The sequence below is a fragment of the Siphateles boraxobius genome, unplaced genomic scaffold (genome assembly GCF_051911475.1).
Source record: "Siphateles boraxobius isolate OS27281-9 unplaced genomic scaffold, OSU_SipBor_1 7, whole genome shotgun sequence".
NCBI classification, from domain to species: Eukaryota; Metazoa; Chordata; class Actinopteri; order Cypriniformes; family Leuciscidae; genus Siphateles; species Siphateles boraxobius.
The window spans coordinates 19772621-19795058 of NW_027509197.1; the positions used below are offsets into that span (position 1 = coordinate 19772621).

The 22438-nt window shown below is 29.8% G+C and overlaps 1 protein-coding gene across 1 annotated transcript; it reads right to left on the reverse strand.

Moving 5' to 3' along the window:
- Positions 1-4325: 4325 nt before the first annotated feature.
- On the reverse strand, positions 4326-22222 carry LOC143723703 (uncharacterized). Its single transcript, XM_077216428.1, has 6 exons — positions 22187-22222; positions 21346-21387; positions 21060-21173; positions 4790-4897; positions 4437-4503; positions 4326-4353 (listed from the first exon to the last, which is right to left on the reverse strand). Exons 1-6 carry the CDS (start codon positions 22194-22196, stop codon positions 4335-4337), a joined length of 360 nt encoding a protein of 119 aa, XP_077072543.1. The 5' UTR covers positions 22197-22222; the 3' UTR covers positions 4326-4334.
- Between the last annotated feature and the right edge of the window lie 216 nt (positions 22223-22438).

The following is a 22438-nucleotide window of genomic DNA, read 5'->3' on the forward strand; positions in this document are numbered from 1 at the left end:
TGTACGTCGCGGGGTTAGGGGGTCTTTTCAGAGGTCTGTTCAGGATGGCAGTACCTCTGTTAAAAAGAGGATTTAGCATAGCAAAACCCCACCTAAAGTCAGCCGCTAAAAATATAGTATCCGACGTCGTCTCAAACGTATTGATGCGTTCGCATAATGATAATGCTAAAGCTCAAGACGGATCCGGTCTGATGGTCATGGCCCGTAAGAGAATGGCTAAACCACCGGGTGTGAGGAGGCGGGGTCAATGGGTAGCGAAGAAGAAGAAGAAAACAACGAACGCATCAAACAAGCGCTCACTCGTACGTAGAAAGCGTAAGGAGCCTGTTAGTCAAAACGCGTCGGTCAAGAGAACCGTGAAAACCATAATCTAACATGGCGCTACTGCATCAGATGTCGGGAGAATGGATCAAGTCCGAGTTGGACTTATTTACGGTCCCCCTGACGCAGACCATGATTGAGAAAAGCAGTTATTTAGAAATAACCCTGTTTTCGGCCATTTCCGACTCAGCTCCGATTGAGTTTTTTATTGCCGGCAACGGGGATGATTACATGGATCTCAATAACACGATGCTCTATCTACGGGTGAAAATCACGAAGCCGAATGGCGAAGAAATTGCGGATCCGGTTAAGGTTGGGATTATTAATTATCCGGTGGCAACAATGTTTTCGCAAGTCGATGTGACGCTGGGCGATCGTCTAATATCTCAAAGTTCGAGTACTTACCCGTATCACTGCATTCTGGAAAGTCTGATCAGCTACGGTAAAGATACACTGGAAACTACTTTCTGCTGTTTCACAAAGGGCTGTTTCACAAAGACTCGGCCGGTCACATGGATGCACACGACCCCGATGCGGGCCGTAACACGGGGTTGACAAAGAGATCGGGTTACACCGCCCAAATCAAGGAGGTGGAGCTACTTGCCCCCATACAAAGCGATATATTCTTCCAGGGGAAACTGATGATCAATAGAATTGACATCAAGATACGCTTTATTCGAGCAAAAGATGAATTCTGTCTGATGAGGTCCGACGACGTGGCTTACAAATTAAATATAACGGCGGCGGCCCTATTTGTCAAGAAAGTTTCTGTATCACCGTCGGTGAGACTGGCTCACGCCCAGGCGCTTCTCTCGACAACGGCCAAGTACCCCGTCGATAGGGTCTGTCTAAAATCCTTCTCCATACCAGCCGGCTCTCGTGTTTCGAATCAAGAAAATCTTTTTTTAGGAAGGCTGCCAAAGTCTATCGTCATAGCTATGGTCGACAACGATGCATTCACCGGCTCCTACACTAAAAACCCATTTGCGTTCAAACATTACGATCTGGAATTCCTAGCCGTCTACGTAGATGGTCAACAATACCCCTCGAAGCCTCTACAACCTAATTTCGAAGACGGTTTGGCAGTACGCAAATTTTATCAGCTGGCTATGACGACAGGGAGACACCTTAAAGACCAGCCGCTCTGTATCGGCAGGAATGATTTCCTGAACGGATACATAGTTATCCTTTGTGATAGTGCGGTCAGCACGTATCCCTCATCAAGTCCGGGAATATGAGAATCGAAGCGCGTTTCAGACAACCATTGCCGAATACCAGTAATTTAATAATTTACTCCGTTTTCGACAGGATCCTTGAAGTGTCTAACCGCAGACAGGTATGATCGACTACTATTGAGAGATGAACACCCTACAACTCACCGCCATCATTGATTAAATCACATGCAGGACTCATTTTCTCAGCGTTCTACCGAGCGATCAACTACCCAGAAAACCCCTTAGGATCTTACCGTCGATGGGTATCATTAACACTGACCCCGCCAGACTCCCCGGCCAGCATTGGATCACCGTTTATTTACCCCAAGAGGGGCCGGCTTGTTTTTTCGACAGCTTCGGCAATCCACCCGACAGCCAACGCTTTCCGATCAGCATTAATAACTTTCTATTTGCCAACGACGTTGACGTATTATATTCCGACAGACACGTCCAGGATTATTCATCGGATACCTGCGGACAGCACTGTCTGTTTTTTCTATATCATTTAGCCAGAGGTTACGACAATAACCATGTGATGAAACTATACACCGATGATTATATCAAAAATGATAAAATGGTGTCCCTCTTTGTGAAGAGATTAAGACTGTATGTTTGTAATGATAAAATGTTATCCTGCGTTCACTGTGTGCAGACATGTTTGACCTATAAATAAAAAAAGCTTAAAACCATTTATATTTTTTTTGTCATCTTTTATTTAATCATAAGATACAATTCGTTAAAATTCCAGCCATGCTTTTCGATTAATAGCCGGTGACTTAAACACTGCGTCTTCGGACTCGGGTCGTGAATATCTTTGTGCTTTTTTAGGAGGTCTAACACGAGGTGTGCCGGGTTTGCTCTTTAGAGAGTTAATCGTGCGTCTGACCTGCTGATTCGACACTGTAGAAAAAGGGATGTTTAATTCGGCAAAAGCCTGAAGAAACTCCATCCATCCTAGAGGTCTCCGGTCATCGCAAATCTTTTGCGGGGCCGTCACATTTTTTAACAAATCGAGCATGTGAGAGCCTTGAATGGGCTTACCCCTAAACACAAACTCGCCCGATTCGTTCCAGGCGCAGAGTCCTTTAGCTTTAGACATCTTGTCTAATATGTATTTGCTGTTTTTCACACTTCTCGAAGGCACATTCTTCAGAATTTCATCCACCACTTTCACCCCACCACCACTTTCATCAATGTCTTCAACGACGGGAGCAGCAGGAGCAGCAGTAGCAGCTGTTTGTTCATCTTTAGGCTCAGTATTGGGTAACGAAAGCGTTAAAACACTGTTCTCACGATTCCCTTGTCTAACGATGGTCAAAAACCTGGTTAGGGTATTTGAGTAAAGCTTGGCTTTTTCGTACGGATTCAAATCGGCGCGGTGTAAAATGTTTCTTATGGCATCATCCAAATCGTTTTCCACACACATTTTCACTCTTGATTTTTTCCAGTTGATGGTGCGGGACTAAATACATCTTCTCGGCATACTCCATCCTAACGGTTGGCTATCAAGTTTGACAGAAATGGCAGAGCTATATTTAGGAGGGGTAGAAGAAACCCATCCTTCTGGTTGAAGACTCGTTTCTTGGCCGCTAGACCAATTTTTTTATTGGCCACAAATTTGATTTCCGTTTTTCTCCTTTTCAGTTTTTGGTTCTGTTGTCGAGTGACCGGGATCGTACCGTAGTGGAAGTTAAGCGTCAATTCACACAACGATAAAATGAATTTGTCGGACGCCGATTGTAAAATAAGGCGCCGTTGTTTAGGAGATGCTTTATGTAGCAGTTTCAACACTGGCAGATGTTTACAAAGTCTTGCGGACATGACGATTATTTTTATAGCGTTGTTCTTCTTTTTTGGGGAATATAAACCACTTGACGGTTGGAAAGCAATCCTGTTCTGAGATGGTACTGCTCCGGGGTTTTTGCTTTATAGTCTATCATTAGGTAGCCGAAAGGTTGGTTGACCGCATCCTGATAACACTCCATAAAGTATTTTGTGTTCCCCGGGTACATTTGACGTCCTAGCAGCGCTACTTGATTGAGGTCCCAAGGATTTTTAAACAGAATCATGTAATTGGCGTTTAAGCTGATGGTTCGGCTGGACTTACCCTGTGCAAATAAATTTTGCACTATGTAAATAGCGCTGAGATTACGATGGTGACAATATTGTGTAAAGACCCTCTGCAGTTCCAGGTTGGCGCTAACTTGCTGCATCAAATCATCCACGATGAGATTTGCTTTATGAACGGGTAGTAAATCATCATCATTCAGACTCTCGGGTATTCCTTGTACAAATTTAATGTTATAAAATTTCAGTACATCATCGTACAAAGGTTGCCAGAAATCATACAGCCAAACAATGTTTTCAATTTTCTTGGAGATTATATTCAAACCTTTTTCCAACAAAAGTTTTACAAAATAAGACTTTCCAGAATTGGACGGTCCACTTATAACAACAAAATGGATGTTGAAGTCTGAAATCAAAATCGGAAACATCCAACGACCCCCTGTGCATCATCTGGTCAGTAGCCATAAGGAAGTGTGGTGAAATCTGGCAAAAGCCTGCGTTTATTATACACCACCTTAAACTTTTTAACAAGTGATTTGTTGTGCAATGTGAGAGACTTTTTATTCCTCACTATGTTTTCAGTGTGAGCCAGGATGTATCTGGTACTGTCGTGCGACAGCACATACCCGTCAACCAGACCAATCAGGGATTCCAGGCAGATAGCTTGGGAATTCTTCGCATTCAACGTGTCAATGTTCTTCATTTTTTCAACCAACTGACTGTTGTTTGCTTTCAGAAAACCCTTGATGATCTGAGAATATAAAAATTGAAAAATTAAAACAGGAAAAGGAAAATTAAGGCAAAATGGGAAAGAATATAAAGATTGAATCTAACCTTGTATTGACCTGTTTCTCTTCTTTCCCAGTCGCCCCTTTTGGACAGTATTTGGCTTTGATAAAATCTGTAGTAAAATAAATAAGTGCCGTAAAATAAAAGGCTATAGTTATAATTCTGAATAATCCAGGAGCATGACACCAGATAAGATAAATTCATCATGGCTTATTCTACAAAACTTGATTCAATAGTACCAAAAATGTTTCAAATTTGTACATGACGCTGTTAGATCAGAATGTAACTTTCCTTAAAATTGGTCCCAAATAGTTAACTCCGACTGCTTAATTAAGATTAATTTTATACATTACATAGGCGAAAAACTGTTTTAATAGTTTCTCATGTATCACACTCACAATTTGCCGGTACATTTGATTCGGCAGAAGTCGTGCTAATCTCGAAGGAGCTTGAACCAGTTATGATAGGCGAAAACACATGGCCACCATCAGATGCAGAGATTTTGCCTGTTTGCATAAAATATCTGTCAGTTCATCTGTCAATTGTTCATTTATTTTATTATTGGAACCATGAATTGAGTTAATTCGTGGCTTTGATAAAATCAGCAGTAAATAAAAGGCTATAGTAATGTAGTATAGTAAAATAATCCAGGAGCATGAAAAATTTGTACATGACGCTGTTAGATCAGAATGTAAATTTCCAATTGGTCCCAAATAGTTACCCCGGACTGCTTAATTAAGTTGGCTTGTGAAAGCCAACTTACTGAAATCCTATTTAAACTTATTATTAAGTTGGCTTGTGAAAGCCAACTTACTGAAATCCTATTTAAACTTATTATTATTAAGTTGGCTTGTGAAAGCCAACTTACTGAAATCCTATTTAAACTTATTATTAAGTTGGCTTGTGAAAGCCAACTTACTGAAATCCTATTTAAACTTATTATTATTCTTTTTCTTCTTCTTTTTCTTAACCAAAATTTTCTGACTGCTACTCCTCCTAGAGCTTTAACTCTACAAACTCCAAACTCGGGTCAGACCTTCAGACTGTTCTGACTTAGTGTGCTATATCTTTTCAGACTGATTTGACTTTCAGATTTCTTAAAAATTAATATTAAAAATCATAAAAATCCCATTGACTTTCATTGCAACAGTTTAAATTGAGCCAAGGCTACGGTGGCCCAGCAGTGTACAAAACAAAAACTCAAATCTAAACTCCCTGAAGCCCAAGACTCAATTAAACTACCATTCTATATGTACTAATGAACTTATCTATCTATCTATCTATCTATCTATCTATCTATCTATCTATCTATCTATCTATCTATCTATCTATCTATCTATCCATCTATCTATCTCTTTCTATCTATCTATCTATCTATCTATCTATCTATCTATCTATCTATCCATCTATCCATCTATCCATCTATCTATCTATCTATCTATCTATCTATCTATCTATCTATCTAATCTATCTTTCTTTCTTACTAACTAATCTATCTTTCTTTCTTTCTTTCTAACTAATCTTTCTTCTTTCTTTCTTTATTTCTTTCTTTCTTTCTAACTAATCTTTCTTCTTTCTTTCTTTCTTTCTAACTAATCTTTCTTCTTTCTTTCTAACTAATCTTTCTTCTTTCTTTCTGTCTTTCTTTCTTTCTAACTAATATTTCTTTTTTCTTTTTTTTCTTACTAACTAATCTATCTTTCTTTCTTTCTAACTAATCTTTCTTCTTTCTTTCTTTCTTTCTAACTAATCTTTCTTCTTTCTTTCTTTCTTTCTTTCTTTCTTTCTTTCTTTCTTTCTTTCTTTCTTTCTTTCTTTCTTTCTAACTAATATTTCTTCTTTCTTTCTTTCTAACTAATATTTCTTCTTTCTTTCTTTCTTTCTAACTAATCTTTCTTTTTTCTTTCTTTCTTTCTTTCTTTCTTTCTTTCTTTCTTTCTTTCTTTCTTTCTAACTAATATTTCTTCTTTCTTTCTTTCTAACTAATATTTCTTCTTTCTAACTAATCTTTCTTCTTTCTTTCTAACTAATCTTTCTTTCTTTCTAACTAATCTTTCTTTCTTTCTTTCTTTCTTTCTTTCTTTCTAACTAATCTTTCTTCTTTCTTTCTTTCTAACTAATCTTTCTTCTTTCTTTCTTTCTTTCTTTCTTTCTTTCTTTCTTTCTTTCTAACTAATCTTTCTTTCTAACTAATCTTTCTTTCTTTCTTTCTTTCTTTCTTTCTAACTAATATTTCTTCTTTCTTTCTAACTAATCTTTCTTCTTTCTTTCTAACTAATCTTTCTTCTTTCTTTCTTTCTTTCTTTCTTTCTTTCTTTCTTTCTTTCTTTCTTTCTTTCTTTCTTTCTTTCTAACTAATCTTTCTTCTTTCTTTCTTTCTTTCTTTCTTTCTTTCTTTCTTTCTTTCTTTCTTTCTTTCTTTCTTTCTTTCTTTCTTACTAATCTTTCTTCTTTCTTTCTTTCTTTCTAACTAATCTTTCTTCTTTCTTTCTTTCTTTCTAACTAATCTTTCTTTTTTCTTTCTTTCTTTCTTTCTTTCTTTCTTTCTTTCTTTCTTTCTTTCTTTCTTTCTTTCTAACTAATATTTCTTCTTTCTTTCTTTCTAACTAATATTTCTTCTTTCTAACTAATCTTTCTTCTTTCTTTCTAACTAATCTTTCTTTCTTTCTAACTAATCTTTCTTTCTTTCTAACTAATCTTTCTTCTTTCTTTCTTTCTTTCTTTCTAACTAATCTTTCTTCTTTCTTTCTTTCTTTCTAACTAATCTTTTTCTTTCTTTCTTTCTTTCTTTCTTTCTTTTTCTTTCTTTCTTTCTAACTAATCTTTCTTCTTTCTTTCTTTCTTTCTTTCTAACTAATCTTTCTTCTTTCTTTCTTTCTTTCTAACTAATCTTTCTTTCTTTCTTTCTAACTAATCTTTCTTTCTTTCTTTCTTTCTTTCTTTCTTTCTTTCTTTCTTTCTTTCTTTCTTTCTTTCTTTCTTTCTTTCTTTCTTTCTTTCTTTCTAACTAATCTTTCGTCTTTCTTTCTAACTAATCTTTCTTCTTTATTTCTAACTAATCTTTCTTCTTTCTTTCTTTCTTTCTTTCTTTCTTTCTTTCTTTCTTTCTTTCTTTCTTTCTAACTAATCTTTCTTCTTTCTTTCTTTCTTTCTTTCTTTCTTTCTTACTAATCTTTCTTCTTTCTTTCTTTCTTTCTTTCTTTCTAACTAATCTTTCTTCTTTCTTTCTTTCTTTCTAACTAATCTTTCTTTTTTCTTTCTTTCTTTCTTTCTTTCTTTCTTTCTTTCTTTCTTTCTTTCTTTCTTTCTTTCTAACTAATCTTTCTTCTTTCTTTCTTTCTTTCTTTCTTTCTTTCTTTCTTTCTTTCTTTTTCTTTCTTTCTTTCTAACTAATCTTTCTTCTTTCTTTCTTTCTTTCTAACTAATCTTTCTTCTTTCTTTCTTTCTTTTTCTTTTTCTAACTATTCTTTCTTTCTTTCTTTCTTTCTAACTAATCTTTCTTCTTTCTTTCTAACTAATCTTTCTTTCTTTCTTTCTAACTAATCTTTCTTCTTTCTTTCTTTCTAACTAATCTTTCTTCTTTCTTTCTTTCTTTCTTTCTTTCTAACTAATCTTTCTTCTTTCTTTCTTTCTTTTTAACTAATCTTTCTTCTTTCTTTCTTTCTTTCTAACTAATCTTTCTTTCTTTCTTTCTTTCTTTCTTTCTTTCTTTCTTTCTTTCTTTCTTTCTTTCTTTCTTTCTTTCTTTTTCTTTCTTTCTAACTAATCTTTCTTCTTTCTCTCTTTCTTTCTTTCTTTCTTTCTTTCTAACTAATCTTTCTTCTTTCTTTCTAACTAATCTTTCTTCTTTCTTTCTTTCTTTCTTTCTTTCTTTCTTTCTTTCTTTTTCTTTCTTTCTTTTTCTTTCTTTCTTTTTCTTTCTTTCTAACTAATCTTTCTTTCTTTCTTTCTTTCTTTCTTTCTTTCTAACTAATCTTTCTTCTTTCTTTCTAACTAATCTTTCTTCTTTCTTTCTAACTAATCTTTCTTCTTTCTTTCTTTCTTTCTTTCTTTCTTTCTTTCTTTCTTTCTTTCTTTCTTTCTAACTAATCTTTCTTCTTTCTTTCTTTCTTTCTTTCTTTCTTTCTTTCTTTCTTTCTTTCTTACTAATCTTTCTTCTTTCTTTCTTTCTTTCTAACTAATCTTTCTTCTTTCTTTCTTTCTTTCTAACTAATCTTTCTTTTTTCTTTCTTTCTTTCTTTCTTTCTTTCTTTCTTTCTTTCTTTCTTTCTTTCTTTCTTTCTTTCTAACTAATATTTCTTCTTTCTTTCTAACTAATCTTTCTTCTTTCTTTCTAACTAATCTTTCTTCTTTATTTCTAACTAATCTTTCTTCTTTCTTTCTTTCTTTCTTTCTTTCTTTCTTTCTTTCTTTCTTTCTTTCTTTCTTTCTTTCTTTCTTTCTAACTAATCTTTCTTCTTTCTTTCTTTCTTTCTTTCTTTCTTTCTTACTAATCTTTCTTCTTTCTTTCTTTCTTTCTTTCTTTCTTTCTAACTAATCTTTCTTCTTTCTTTCTTTCTTTCTAACTAATCTTTCTTTTTTCTTTCTTTCTTTCTTTCTTTCTTTCTTTCTTTCTTTCTAACTAATCTTTCTTCTTTCTTTCTTTCTTTCTTTCTTTCTTTCTTTCTTTCTTTCTTTTTCTTTCTTTCTTTCTAACTAATCTTTCTTCTTTCTTTCTTTCTTTCTAACTAATCTTTCTTCTTTCTTTCTTTCTTTCTTTCTTTTTCTAACTATTCTTTCTTTCTTTCTTTCTTTCTTTCTAACTAATCTTTCTTCTTTCTTTCTAACTAATCTTTCTTTCTTTCTTTCTAACTAATCTTTCTTCTTTCTTTCTTTCTAACTAATCTTTCTTCTTTCTTTCTTTCTTTCTTTCTTTCTTTCTAACTAATCTTTCTTCTTTCTTTCTTTCTTTTTAACTAATCTTTCTTCTTTCTTTCTTTCTTTCTAACTAATCTTTCTTTCTTTCTTTCTTTCTTTCTTTCTTTCTTTCTTTCTTTCTTTCTTTCTTTCTTTCTTTCTTTTTCTTTCTTTCTAACTAATCTTTCTTCTTTCTCTCTTTCTTTCTTTCTTTCTTTCTTTCTTTCTAACTAATCTTTCTTCTTTCTTTCTAACTAATCTTTCTTCTTTCTTTCTTTCTTTCTTTCTTTCTTTCTTTCTTTTTCTTTCTTTCTTTTTCTTTCTTTCTTTTTCTTTCTTTCTAACTAATCTTTCTTTCTTTCTTTCTTTCTTTCTTTCTTTCTTTCTAACTAATCTTTCTTCTTTCTTTCTAACTAATCTTTCTTCTTTCTTTCTAACTAATCTTTCTTCTTTCTTTCTTTCTTTCTTTCTTTCTTTCTTTCTTTCTTTCTTTCTTTCTTTCTTTCTAACTAATCTTTCTTCTTTCTTTCTTTCTTTCTTTCTTTCTTTCTTTCTTTCTTTCTTACTAATCTTTCTTCTTTCTTTCTTTCTTTCTAACTAATCTTTCTTCTTTCTTTCTTTCTTTCTAACTAATCTTTCTTTTTTCTTTCTTTCTTTCTTTCTTTCTTTCTTTCTTTCTTTCTTTCTTTCTTTCTTTCTTTCTTTCTTTCTAACTAATATTTCTTCTTTCTTTCTTTCTAACTAATATTTCTTCTTTCTAACTAATCTTTCTTCTTTCTTTCTAACTAATCTTTCTTTCTTTCTAACTAATCTTTCTTTCTTTCTAACTAATCTTTCTTCTTTCTTTCTTTCTTTCTTTCTAACTAATCTTTCTTCTTTCTTTCTTTCTTTCTAACTAATCTTTCTTCTTTCTTTCTTTCTTTCTTTCTTTCTTTTTCTTTCTTTCTTTCTAACTAATCTTTCTTCGTTCTTTCTTTCTTTCTAACTAATCTTTCTTCTTTCTTTCTTTCTTTCTAACTAATCTTTCTTTCTTTCTTTCTAACTAATCTTTCTTTCTTTCTTTCTTTCTTTCTTTCTAACTAATCTTTCTTCTTTCTTTCTAACTAATCTTTCTTCTTTATTTCTAACTAATCTTTCTTCTTTCTTTCTTTCTTTCTTTCTAACTAATCTTTCTTCTTTCTTTCTTTCTTTCTAACTAATCTTTCTTTCTTTCTTTCTGACTAATCTTTCTTCTTTCTTTCTTTCTAACTAATCTTTCTTCTTTCTTTCTTTCTTTCTTTCTTTCTTTCTTTCTTTCTAACTAATCTTTCTTCTTTCTTTCTAACTAATCTTTCTTCTTTCTTTCTAACTAATCTTTCTTCTTTCTTTCTTTCTTTCTTTCTTTCTTTCTTTCTAACTAATCTTTCTTCTTTCTTTCTTTCTTTCTTTCTTTCTTTCTTTCTTTCTTTTTCTTTCTTTCTTTCTAACTAATCTTTCTTCTTTCTTTCTTTCTTTCTAACTAATCTTTCTTCTTTCTTTCTTTCTAACTATTCTTTCTTCTTTCTTTCTTTCTTTCTTTCTTTCTTTCTTTCTAACTAATCTTTCTTTCTAACTAATTCTTTCTTTCTTTCTTTCTAACTAATCTTTCTTCTTTCTTTCTTTCTAACTAATCTTTCTTCTTTCTTTCTTTCTTTCTTTCTTTCTTTCTTCCTTTCTTTCTTTCTTTCTTTTTCTTTCTTTCTTTCTAACTAATCTTTCTTCTTTCTTTCTTTCTTTCTAACTAATCTTTCTTCTTTCTTTCTTTCTTTCTAACTAATCTTTCTTTCTTTCTTTCTAACTAATCTTTCTTCTTTCTTTCTTTCTAACTAATCTTCTTTCTTTCTTTCTTTCTTTCTTTCTTTCTAACTAATCTTTCTTCTTTCTTTCTAACTAATCTTTCTTCTTTCTTTCTAACTAATCTTTCTTCTTTCTTTCTTTCTTTCTTTCTAACTAATCTTTCTTCTTTCTTTCTTTCTTTCTTTCTTTCTTTCTAACTATTCTTTCTTCTTTCTTTCTTTCTTTCTTTCTTTCTTTCTAACTAATCTTTCTTCTTTCTTTCTAACTAATCTTTCTTTCTTTCTTTCTAACTAATCTTTCTTCTTTCTTTCTTTCTAACTAATCTTTCTTCTTTCTTTCTTTCTTTCTTTCTTTCTTTCTTTCTTTCTTTCTTTCTTTCTTTCTAACTAATCTTTCTTCTTTCTTTCTTTCTTTCTAACTAATCTTTCTTCTTTCTTTCTTTCTTTCTAACTAATCTTTCTTCTTTCTTTCTTTCTTTCTTTCTTTCTTTCTTTCTTTCTTTTTCTTTCTTTCTTTTTCTTTCTTTCTAACTAATCTTTCTTCTTTCTTTCTTTCTTTCTTTCTTTCTAACTAATCTTTCTTCTTTCTTTCTTTCTTTCTTTCTTTCTAACTAATCTTTCTTCTTTCTTTCTTTCTTTCTAACTAATCTTTCTTTCTTTCTTTCTAACTAATCTTTCTTCTTTCTTTCTTTCTAACTAATCTTTCTTCTTTCTTTCTTTCTTTCTTTCTTTCTTTCTTTCTTTCTTTCTTTCTAACTAATCTTTCTTCTTTCTTTCTAACTAATCTTTCTTCTTTCTTTCTAACTAATCTTTCTTCTTTCTTTCTTTCTTTCTTTCTTTCTTTCTAACTAATCTTTCTTCTTTCTTTCTTTCTTTCTTTCTTTTTCTTTCTTTCTTTCTAACTAATCTTTCTTCTTTCTTTCTTTCTTTCTAACTAATCTTTCTTCTTTCTTTCTTTCTAACTATTCTTTCTTCTTTCTTTCTTTCTTTCTTTCTTTCTTTCTTTCTTTCTTTCTAACTAATCTTTCTTTCTAACTAATTCTTTCTTTCTTTCTTTCTAACTAATCTTTCTTCTTTCTTTCTTTCTAACTAATCTTTCTTCTTTCTTTCTTTCTTTCTTTCTTTCTTCCTTTCTTTCTTTCTTTCTTTTTCTTTCTTTCTTTTTCTTTCTTTCTTTCTAACTAATCTTTCTTCTTTCTTTCTTTCTTTCTAACTAATCTTTCTTCTTTCTTTCTTTCTTTCTAACTAATCTTTCTTTCTTTCTTTCTAACTAATCTTTCTTCTTTCTTTCTTTCTAACTAATCTTCTTTCTTTCTTTCTTTCTTTCTAACTAATCTTTCTTCTTTCTTTCTAACTAATCTTTCTTCTTTCTTTCTAACTAATCTTTCTTCTTTCTTTCTTTCTTTCTTTCTTTCTAACTAATCTTTCTTCTTTCTTTCTTTCTTTCTTTCTTTCTTTCTAACTAATCTTTCTTCTTTCTTTCTTTCTTTCTTTTTCTTTCTTTCTTCTAACTAATCTTTCTTCTTTCTTTCTTTCTTTCTAACTAATCTTTCTTCTTTCTTTCTTTCTAACTATTCTTTCTTCTTTCTTTCTTTCTTTCTTTCTTTCTTTCTTTCTTTCTAACTAATCTTTCTTTCTAACTAATTCTTTCTTTCTTTCTTTCTAACTAATCTTTCTTCTTTCTTTCTTTCTTTCTTTCTTTCTTTCATTCTTTCTTTTTCTTTCTTTCTTTCTTTCTTTCTTTCTTTCTTTCTTTCTTTCTAACTAATATTTCTTCTTTCTTTCTTTCTTTCTTTCTTTCTTTCTTTCTTTCTTTCTTTCTAACTAATATTTCTTCTTTCTTTCTTTCTTTCTTTCTAACTAATATGTCTTCTTTCTTTCTAACTAATATTTCTTCTTTCTTTCTTTCTAACTAATATTTCTTTCTTTCTAACTAATCTTTCTTTCTTTCTTTCTTTTTCTTTCTTTCTTTCTTTCTTTCTTTCTAGCTAATATTTCTTCTTTCTTTCTTTCTTTCTTTCTTTCTTTCTAACTAATATTTCTTCTTTCTTTCTTTCTTTCTTTCTTTCTTTCTTTCTTTCTTTCTTTCTTTCTTTCTAACTAATATTTCTTCTTTCTTTCTAACTAATATTTCTTCTTTCTTTCTTTCTAACTAATCTTTCTTTCTTTCTAACTAATCTTTCTTCTTTCTTTCTTTCTTTCTTTCTTTCTTTCTTTCTTTCTTTCTTTCTTTCTAACTAATCTTTCTTCTTTCTTTCTTTCTTTCTTTCTTTCTTTCTAACTAATCTTTCTTCTTTCTTTCTTTCTTTCTTTCTTTCTTTCTTTCTAACTAATCTTTCTAACTAATTATTTCTTTCTTTCTTTCTAACTAATCTTTCTTCTTTCTTTCTTCTTTCTTTCTTTCTTTCTAACTAATCTTTCTTCTTTCTTTCTTTCTTTCTTTCTTTCTAACTAATCTTTCTTCTTTCTTTCTTTCTTTCTTTCTTTCTTTCTTTCTTTCTTTCTTTCTTTCTTTCTTTCTTTCTTTCTTTCTTTCTTTCTTCCTTTCTTTCTTTCTTTCTTTTTCTCTCTTTCTTTTTCTTTCTTTCTTTCTAACTAATCTTTCTTCTTTCTTTCTTTCTTTCTAACTAATCTTTCTTCTTTCTTTCTTTCTTTCTTTCTAACTAATCTTTCTTTCTTTCTTTCTAACTAATCTTTCTTTCTTTTTCTTTCTTTCTTTCTAACTAATCTTTCTTCTTTCTTTCTTTCTAACTAATCTTTCTTCTTTCTTTCTTTCTAACTATTCTTTCTTCTTTCTTTCTTTCTTTCTTTCTTTCTTTCTTTCTTTCTTTCTTTCTAACTAATCTTTCTTTCTAACTAATTCTTTCTTTCTTTCTTTCTAACTAATCTTTCTTCTTTCTTTCTTTCTTTCTAACTAATCTTTCTTCTTTCTTTCTTTCTTTCTTTCTTTCTAACTAATCTTTCTTCTTTCTTTCTTTCTTTCTTTCTTTCTTTCTTTCTTTCTTTCTTTCTTCCTTTCTTTCTTTCTTTCTTTTTCTTTCTTTCTTTTTCTTTCTTTCTTTCTAACTAATCTTTCTTCTTTCTTTCTTTCTTTCTAACTAATCTTTCTTCTTTCTTTCTTTCTTTCTTTCTAACTAATCTTTCTTTCTTTCTTTCTAACTAATCTTTCTTCTTTCTTTCTTTCTAACTAATCTTTCTTCTTTCTTTCTTTCTTTCTTTCTTTCTTTCTTTCTTTCTAACTAATCTTTCTTCTTTCTTTCTAACTAATCTTTCTTCTTTCTTTCTAACTAATCTTTCTTCTTTCTTTCTTTCTTTCTTTCTTTCTTTCTTTCTTTCTAACTAATCTTTCTTCTTTCTTTCTTTCTTTCTTTCTTTTTCTTTCTTTCTTTCTAACTAATCTTTCTTCTTTCTTTCTTTCTTTCTTTCTAACTAATCTTTCTTCTTTCTTTCTTTCTAACTATTCTTTCTTCTTTCTTTCTTTCTTTCTTTCTTTCTTTCTTTCTTTCTTTCTTTCTTTCTTTCTTTCTTTCTTTCTAACTAATCTTTCTTTCTAACTAATTCTTTCTTTCTTTCTTTCTAACTAATCTTTCTTCTTTCTTTCTTTCTTTCTTTCTAACTAATATTTCTTCTTTCTTTCTTTCTTTCTTTCTTTCTTTCTTTCTTTCTAACTAATATTTCTTCTTTCTTTCTTTCTTTCTTTCTTTCTTTCTTTCTTTCTTTCTTTCTAACTAATATTTCTTCTTTCTTTCTAACTAATATTTCTTCTTTCTTTCTTTCTAACTAATCTTTCTTTCTTTCTTTCTTTCTAACTAATCTTTCTTCTTTCTTTCTTTCTTTCTTTCTTTCTTTCTTTCTTTCTTTCTTTCTTTCTTTCTTTCTTTCTAACTAATCTTTCTTCTTTCTTTCTTTCTTTCTTTCTTTCTTTCTTACTAATCTTTCTAACTAATTATTTCTTTCTTTCTTTCTAACTAATCTTTCTTCTTTCTTTCTTTCTTTCTTTCTTTCTTTCTTTCTTTCTTTCTTTCTTTCTTTCTAACTAATCTTTCTTTCTAACTAATTCTCTCTTTCTTTCTTTCTAACTAATCTTTCTTCTTTCTTTCTTTCTTTCTTTCTTTCTTTCTTTCTTTCTTTCTAACTAATATTTCTTTCTTTCTTTCTTTCTTTCTAACTGATATTTCTTCTTTCTTTCTTTCTAACTAATCTTTCCTTCTTTCTTTCTTTCTAACTAATCTTTCTTCTTTCTTTCTAACTAATCTTTCTTCTTTCTTTCTTTCTTTCTTTCTTTCTTTCTTTCTTTTTTACTTTTTCTTTCTTTCTAACTAATCTTTCTTCTTTCTTTCTTTCTTTCTTTCTAACTAATCTTTCTTCTTTCTTTCTTTCTAACTAATCTTTCTTTTCTTTCTTTCTTTCTTTCTTTCTTTCTTTCTTTCTTTCTTTCTAACTAATCTTTCTTCTTTCTTTCTTTCTTTCTTTCTTTCTAACTAATCTTTCTTTCTAACTAATTCTTTCTTTCTTTCTTTCTAACTAATCTTTCTTCTTTCTTTCTTTCTAACTAATATTTCTTCTTTCTTTCTTTCTTTCTAACTAATCTTTCTTTCTAACTAATTCTTTCTTTCTTTCTTTCTAACTAATCTTTCTTCTTTCTTTCTTTCTTTCTAACTAATATTTCTTCTTTCTTTCTTTCTTTCTTTCTTTCTTTCTTTCTTTCTTTCTAACTAATCTTTCTTCTTTCTTTCTTTCTTTCTTTCTTTCTTTCTTTCTTTCTTTCTTTCTTTCTTTCTTTCTTTCTTTCTAACTAATATTTCTTTCTTTCTTTCTTTCTTTCTTTCTTTCTAACTGATATTTCTTCTTTCTTTCTTTCTAACTAATCTTTCTTTCTTTCTTTCTTTCTAACTAATCTTTCTTCTTTCTTTCTAACTAATCTTTCTTCTTTCTTTCTTTCTTTCTTTCTTTCTTTCTTTCTTTTTTACTTTTTCTTTCTTTCTTTCTAACTAATCTTTCTTCTTTCTTTCTTTCTTTCTTTCTAACTAATCTTTCTTCTTTCTTTCTTTCTAACTAATCTTTCTTCTTTCTTTCTTTCTTTCTTTCTTTCTTTCTAACTAATCTTTCTTTCTAACTAATTCTTTCTTTCTTTCTTTCTAACTAATCTTTCTTCTTTCTTTCTTTCTAACTAATATTTCTTCTTTCTTTCTTTGTTTCTAACTAATCTTTCTTTCTAACTAATTCTTTCTTTCTTTCTTTCTAACTAATCTTTCTTCTTTCTTTCTTTCTTTCTAACTAATATTTCTTCTTTCTTTCTTTCTTTCTTTCTTTCTTTCTTTCTTTCTTTCTTTCTTTCTTTCTTTCTTTCTAACTAATCTTTCTTCTTTCTTTCTTTCTTTCTTTCTTTCTTTCTAACTAATATTTCTTCTTTCTTTATTTCTTTCTTTCTTTCTAACTAATCTTTCTTCTTTCTTTCTTTCTTTCTTTCTAACTAATCTTTCTTCTTTCTTTCTTTCTTTCTTTCTTTCTAACTATTCTTTCTTCTTTCTTTCTTTCTTTCTTTCTTTCTAACTAATCTTTCTTATTTCTTTCTAACTAATCTTTCTTTCTTTCTTTCTAACTTATCTTTCTTCTTTCTTTCTTTCTAACTAATCTTTCTTCTTTCTTTCTTTCTTTCTTTCTTTCTTTCTTTCTAACTAATCTTTCTTCTTTCTTTCTTTCTTTCTAACTAATCTTTCTTCTTTCTTTCTTTCTTTCTAACTAATCTTTATTCTTTCTTTCTTTCTTTCTTTCTTTCTTTCTTTTTCTTTCTTTCTTTTTCTTTCTTTCTAACTAATCTTTCTTCTTTCTTTCTTTCTTTCTTTCTTTCTAACTAATCTTTCTTCTTTCTTTCTTTCTTTCTTTCTTTCTTTCTTTCTAACTAATCTTTCTTCTTTCTTTCTTTCTTTCTTTCTAACTAATCTTTCTTTCTTTCTTTCTAACTAATCTTTCTTCTTTCTTTCTTTCTAACTAATCTTTCTTCTTTCTTTCTTTCTTTTTTTCTTTCTTTCTAACTAATCTTTCTTCTTTCTTTCTAACTAATCTTTCTTCTTTCTTTCTAACTAATCTTTCTTCTTTCTAACTAATCTTTCTTCTTTCTTTCTTTCTTTCTTTCTTTCTTTCTTTCTTTCTTTCTTTCTTTTTCTTTCTTTCTAACTAATCTTTCTTCTTTCTTTCTTTCTTTCTAACTAATCTTTCTTCTTTCTTTCTTTCTTTCTAACTAATCTTTCTTCTTTCTTTCTTTCTAACTATTCTTTCTTCTTTCTTTCTTTCCTTCTTTCTTTTTTTCTTTCTTTCTTTCTTTCTTTCTAACTAATCTTTCTTTCTAACTAATTCTTTCTTTCTTTCTTTCTAACTAATCTTTCTTCTTTCTTTCTTTCTTTCTAACTAATCTTTCTTCTTTCTTTCTTTCTTTCTAACTAATCTTTCTTCTTTCTTTCTTTCTTTCTAACTAATCTTTCTTCTTTCTTTCTTTCTTTCTTTCTTTCTTTCTTTCTTTCTTTCTTTCTTTCTTTCTTTTTCTTTCTTTCTTTTTCTTTCTTTCTTTCTAACTAATCTTTCTTCTTTCTTTCTTTCTTTCTAACTAATCTTTCTTCTTTCTTTCTTTCTTTCTAACTAATCTTTCTTTCTTTCTTTCTAACTAATCTTTCTTCTTTCTTTCTTTCTAACTAATCTTTCTTCTTTCTTTCTTTCTTTCTTTCTTTCTAACTAATCTTTCTTCTTTCTTTCTAACTAATCTTTCTTCTTTCTTTCTAACTAATCTTTCTTCTTTCTTTCTTTCTTTCTTTCTTTCTTTCTTTCTTTCTTTCTTTCTTTCTTTCTTTCTTTCTTTCTTTCTTTCTAACTAATCTTTCTTCTTTCTTTCTTTCTTTCTTTCTTTTTCTTTCTTTCTAACTAATCTTTCTTCTTTCTTTCTTTCTTTCTAACTAATATTTCTTCTTTCTTTCTTTCTTTCTTTCTAACTAATATTTCTTCTTTCTTTCTAACCAATATTTCTTCTTTCTTTCTTTCTAACTAATCTTTCTTCTTTCTTTCTTTCTAACTAATCTTTCTTCTTTCTTTCTTTCTAACTAATCTTTCTTCTTTCTTTCTTTCTTTCTTTCTTTTTTACTTTTTCTTTCTTTCTTTCTAACTAATCTTTCTTCTTTCTTTCTTTCTTTCTTTCTTTCTTTCTTTCTAACTAATCTTTCTTTCTTTCTTTCTTTCTAACTAATCTTTCTTCTTTCTTTCTAACTAATCTTTCTTCTTTCTTTCTTTCTTTCTTTCTTTTTTACTTTTTCTTTCTTTCTTTCTAACTAATCTTTCTTCTTTCTTTCTTTCTTTCTTTCTAACTAATCTTTCTTCTTTCTTTCTTTCTAACTAATCTTTCTTCTTTCTTTCTTTCTTTCTTTCTTTCTTTCTTTCTTTCTAACTAATCTTTCTTCTTTCTTTCTTTCTTTCTTTCTTTCTAACTAATCTTTCTTTCTAACTAATTCTTTCTTTCTTTCTTTCTAACTAATCTTTCTTCTTTCTTTCTTTCTTTCTTTCTAACTAATATTTCTTCTTTCTTTCTTTCTTTCTTTCTTTCTAACTCATCTTTCTTTCTAACTAATTCTTTCTTTCTTTCTTTCTAACTAATCTTTCTTCTTTCTTTCTTTCTTTCTAACTAATATTTCTTCTTTCTTTCTTTCTTTCTTTCTAACTAATCTTTCTTCTTTCTTTCTTTCTTTCTTTCTAACTAATATTTCTTCTTTCTTTCTTTCTAACTAATATTTCTTCTTTCTTTATTTCTTTCTTTCTAACTAATCTTTCTTCTTTCTTTCTTTCTTTCTTTCTTTCTTTCTAACTAATCTTTCTTTCTTTCTTTCTTTCTTTCTTTCTAACTAATCTTTCTTTCTAACTAATTCTTTCTTTCTTTCTAACTAATCTTTCTTCTTTCTTTCTTTCTTTCTTTCTAACTAATCTTTCTTCTTTCTTTCTTTCTAACTAATCTTTCTTTCTAACTAATTCTTTCTTTCTTTCTTTCTAACTAATCTTTCTTCTTTCTTTCTTTCTTTCTTTCTTTCTAACTAATCTTTCTTATTTAATTCTTTCTTTCTTTCTTTCTAACTAATCTTTCTTCTTTCTTTCTTTCTAGCTAATCTTTCTTCTTTCTTTCTAACTAATCTTTCTTCTTTCTTTCTTTCTTTCTAACTAATCTTTCTTCTTTCTTTCTTTCTTTCTTTCTTTCTTTCTAACTCATCTTTCTTTCTTTCTAACTCATCTTTCTTTCTTTCTTTCTTTTTCTTTCTTTCTTTCTAACTAATCTTTTTTCTTTCTTTCTTTCTTTCTTTCTAACTAATCTTTCTTCTTTCTTTCTTTCTTTCTAACTAATCTTTCTTTCCAACTAATCTTTCTTTCTAACTAATTCTTTCTTTCTTTCTAACTAATCTTTCTTCTTTCTTCTTTATTTCTTTCTTTCTTTCTAACTAATCTTTCTTTCTTTCTTTCTAACTAATCTTTCTTATTTCTTTCTTTCTTTCTAGCTAATCTTTCTTCTTTCTTTCTAACTAATCTTTCTTCTTTCTTTCTTCTTTCTTTCTTTCTAACTAATCTTTCTTTCTAACTAATTCTTTCTTTCTTTCTTTCTAACTAATCTTTCTTCTTTCTTTCTTTCTTTCTTTCTAACTAATCTTTCTTTCTTTCTTTCTTTCTAACTAATCTTTCTTCTTTCTTTCTTTCTTTCTAGCTAATCTTTCTTCTTTCTTTCTAACTAATCTTTCTTCTTTCTTTCTTTCTTTCTAACTAATCTTTCTTATTTCTTTCTTTCTTTCTTTCTTTCTAACTAATCTTTCTTCTTTCTTTCTTTCTTTCTTTCTTTCTAACTAATCTTTCTTCTTTCTTTCTTTCTTTCTTTCTTTCTTTCTTTCTTTCTTTCTTTCTTTCTTTCTTTCTTTACAACACCATAGCAACCACCCAGAACACCCAAGCAACCACCCAAAATACCTTAAAACACCCTAGCAACACCATAGCAACCACCCAAAATACCCTAGAACACCCTAGCAACTGCCTAGCAACCACCCAGAACACCCTAACAACCACCCAAAATACCTTAAAACACCCTAGCAACACCATAGCAACCACCCAAAATACCCTAGAACACCCTAGCAACTGCCTAGCAACTCCCAGAACACCCTAGCAACTGCCTAGCAACCACCCAGAACACCCTAACAACCACCCAAAATACCTTAAATCACCCTAGCAACACCATAGCAACCACCCAAAATACCCTAGAACACCCTAGCAACACCCTAGCAATCACCAGAACACCCTAGCAACTGCCTAGCAACCACCCAGAACACCCTAACAACCACCCAAAATACCTTAAATCACCCTAGCAACACCATAGCAACCACCCAAAATACCCTAGAACACCCTAGCAACACCATAGCAACCACCCAGAACACCCTAGCAACCACCCAAAATACCTTAAAATACCCTAGCAACACCATAGCAACCACCCAAAATACCTTAAAACACCCTAGCAACACCATAGCAACCACCCAGAACACCCTAGCAACCACCCAGAACACCCTAGCAACTAATATAAACTTCAAACTACTTTAAAATTCAAACTAAATTTAAACTTTAAACTAATTTAAACTATAAACTAATTTAAACTTCAATCTACTTTAAACTTTAAACTAATTTAAACTTCTAACTACTTTTAACTTTAAATTAGTTTAAACTTTAAATGTTTAAATTAGTTTAAACTATAAACTAATTTAAACTTCAAACTACTTTAAACTTCACACTAATTTACATTTTAAACTAATTTAAACTATAAAGTACTTTAAACTTCTTAAAACTTCCTGGTGCAAACTTTCTCAAGCCAACTTAAAGTTTGTCTACAAACTTTTTAATCTAGTTAAGATTAATGTAGTACATTACATAGACAAAACTGTTTTATTACACTTACAATTTGCCGGTACATTTGATTTGGCAGAAGTCATGTTGATCTCAAAGGAGGAGCCAGTTAAACCAGTTATGATAGGCAAAAACACATGGCCACCATCAGATGAAGAGATTTTGCCTGTTTACATAAAATATCTGTCAGTTCATCTGTCAATTGTTCATTATACACCCAATAGAGTACCTGTCCCCTTTTTCACAGTCGCTGGTTACCGGAAGTGTTTTTACTTCCACAAAACGCCTGTTGCACACTATAAAGTTTCTCATTAAAAATAAATATAAACCACACTAACATGTTACTTGGATGCCCGATTGTTCTGCAGTGTTTGCTGTCTCTAGAGAGAGAGAAAAGGAAAGACCATGTTATTTTAAATGGAAAAAATCATGCAATCATCCTATAGGCAGTAACGCAGTGCATTACAGTACATTGATGAAGTTTACAGTTCTTTTCCATTCAAGGGAGCATAATATCATAAACATTGAACCATCTGAAAGAAGACGCTGGACGGTGCCCAGCGTCAGAATGTACAACTAATTTATGAGAATGTGTATTATGAAAAACGCTAGGCTATATAAATAGCTTTCACTTAACTTTTATATATTTTGGTTATTACATTGTGCCATTCATATTTATAGCTTACATTTTAAACAATTTTATCATGCAAAGTGCTAAAAATCAAAGACAAAGTAAAAGAAGAATTAAAAAGTAGCCTACCGAAATTTAAAAAGTAAGTAACTGAAGAGGAATAAAATACAGATTAAATAATTAAATAGGCCTATGCACATATAACCAGGTCTGACTAAAATAATCTTAATAAGATTTAAAACTGAATAAAAAACCAAAACATTTATTTTAAAGTCCTTCATGGAAATCCCGCAGCGGCCAACTACAGTAAACTGTGATTGGATGGGGGAAATATATATATAATTTTTTTCTGAAACATATATGACGCCAAAAACATTTGATTTAGAACATATAACAATGTGTAAGAGCAACAAAGCATGCTAGAGGGTAAGCTAAACAGCATAGGCACGTTTAAAACACTAATGAATTATACTGTCTTTTCCTTATGTATAAGCAATCTTTTTAAATAAAACACCGTAGCATAAATGAATTATATAGACAATACTCACTTTTAGACATGTCTTTTGATGAGGTGGTAAGAGGAGTGAGGGTGCAAAAGTTTTTTGTCCAGAAATGATTTGTCTTGGCTATTTATACAGAAGAGGCTGGGCAAAATACTCTTGGAAAACATCAGAGCTGTGTGTGCACAATGTTCTTTCAGTATGGAGTCCTCTCACAGCCGTTGCCATGAGGTCCATGTTGACATTTTTTAATCACCTCTTGTTTTTTTCAGGTTACACATGGCAATAAATTACTATATA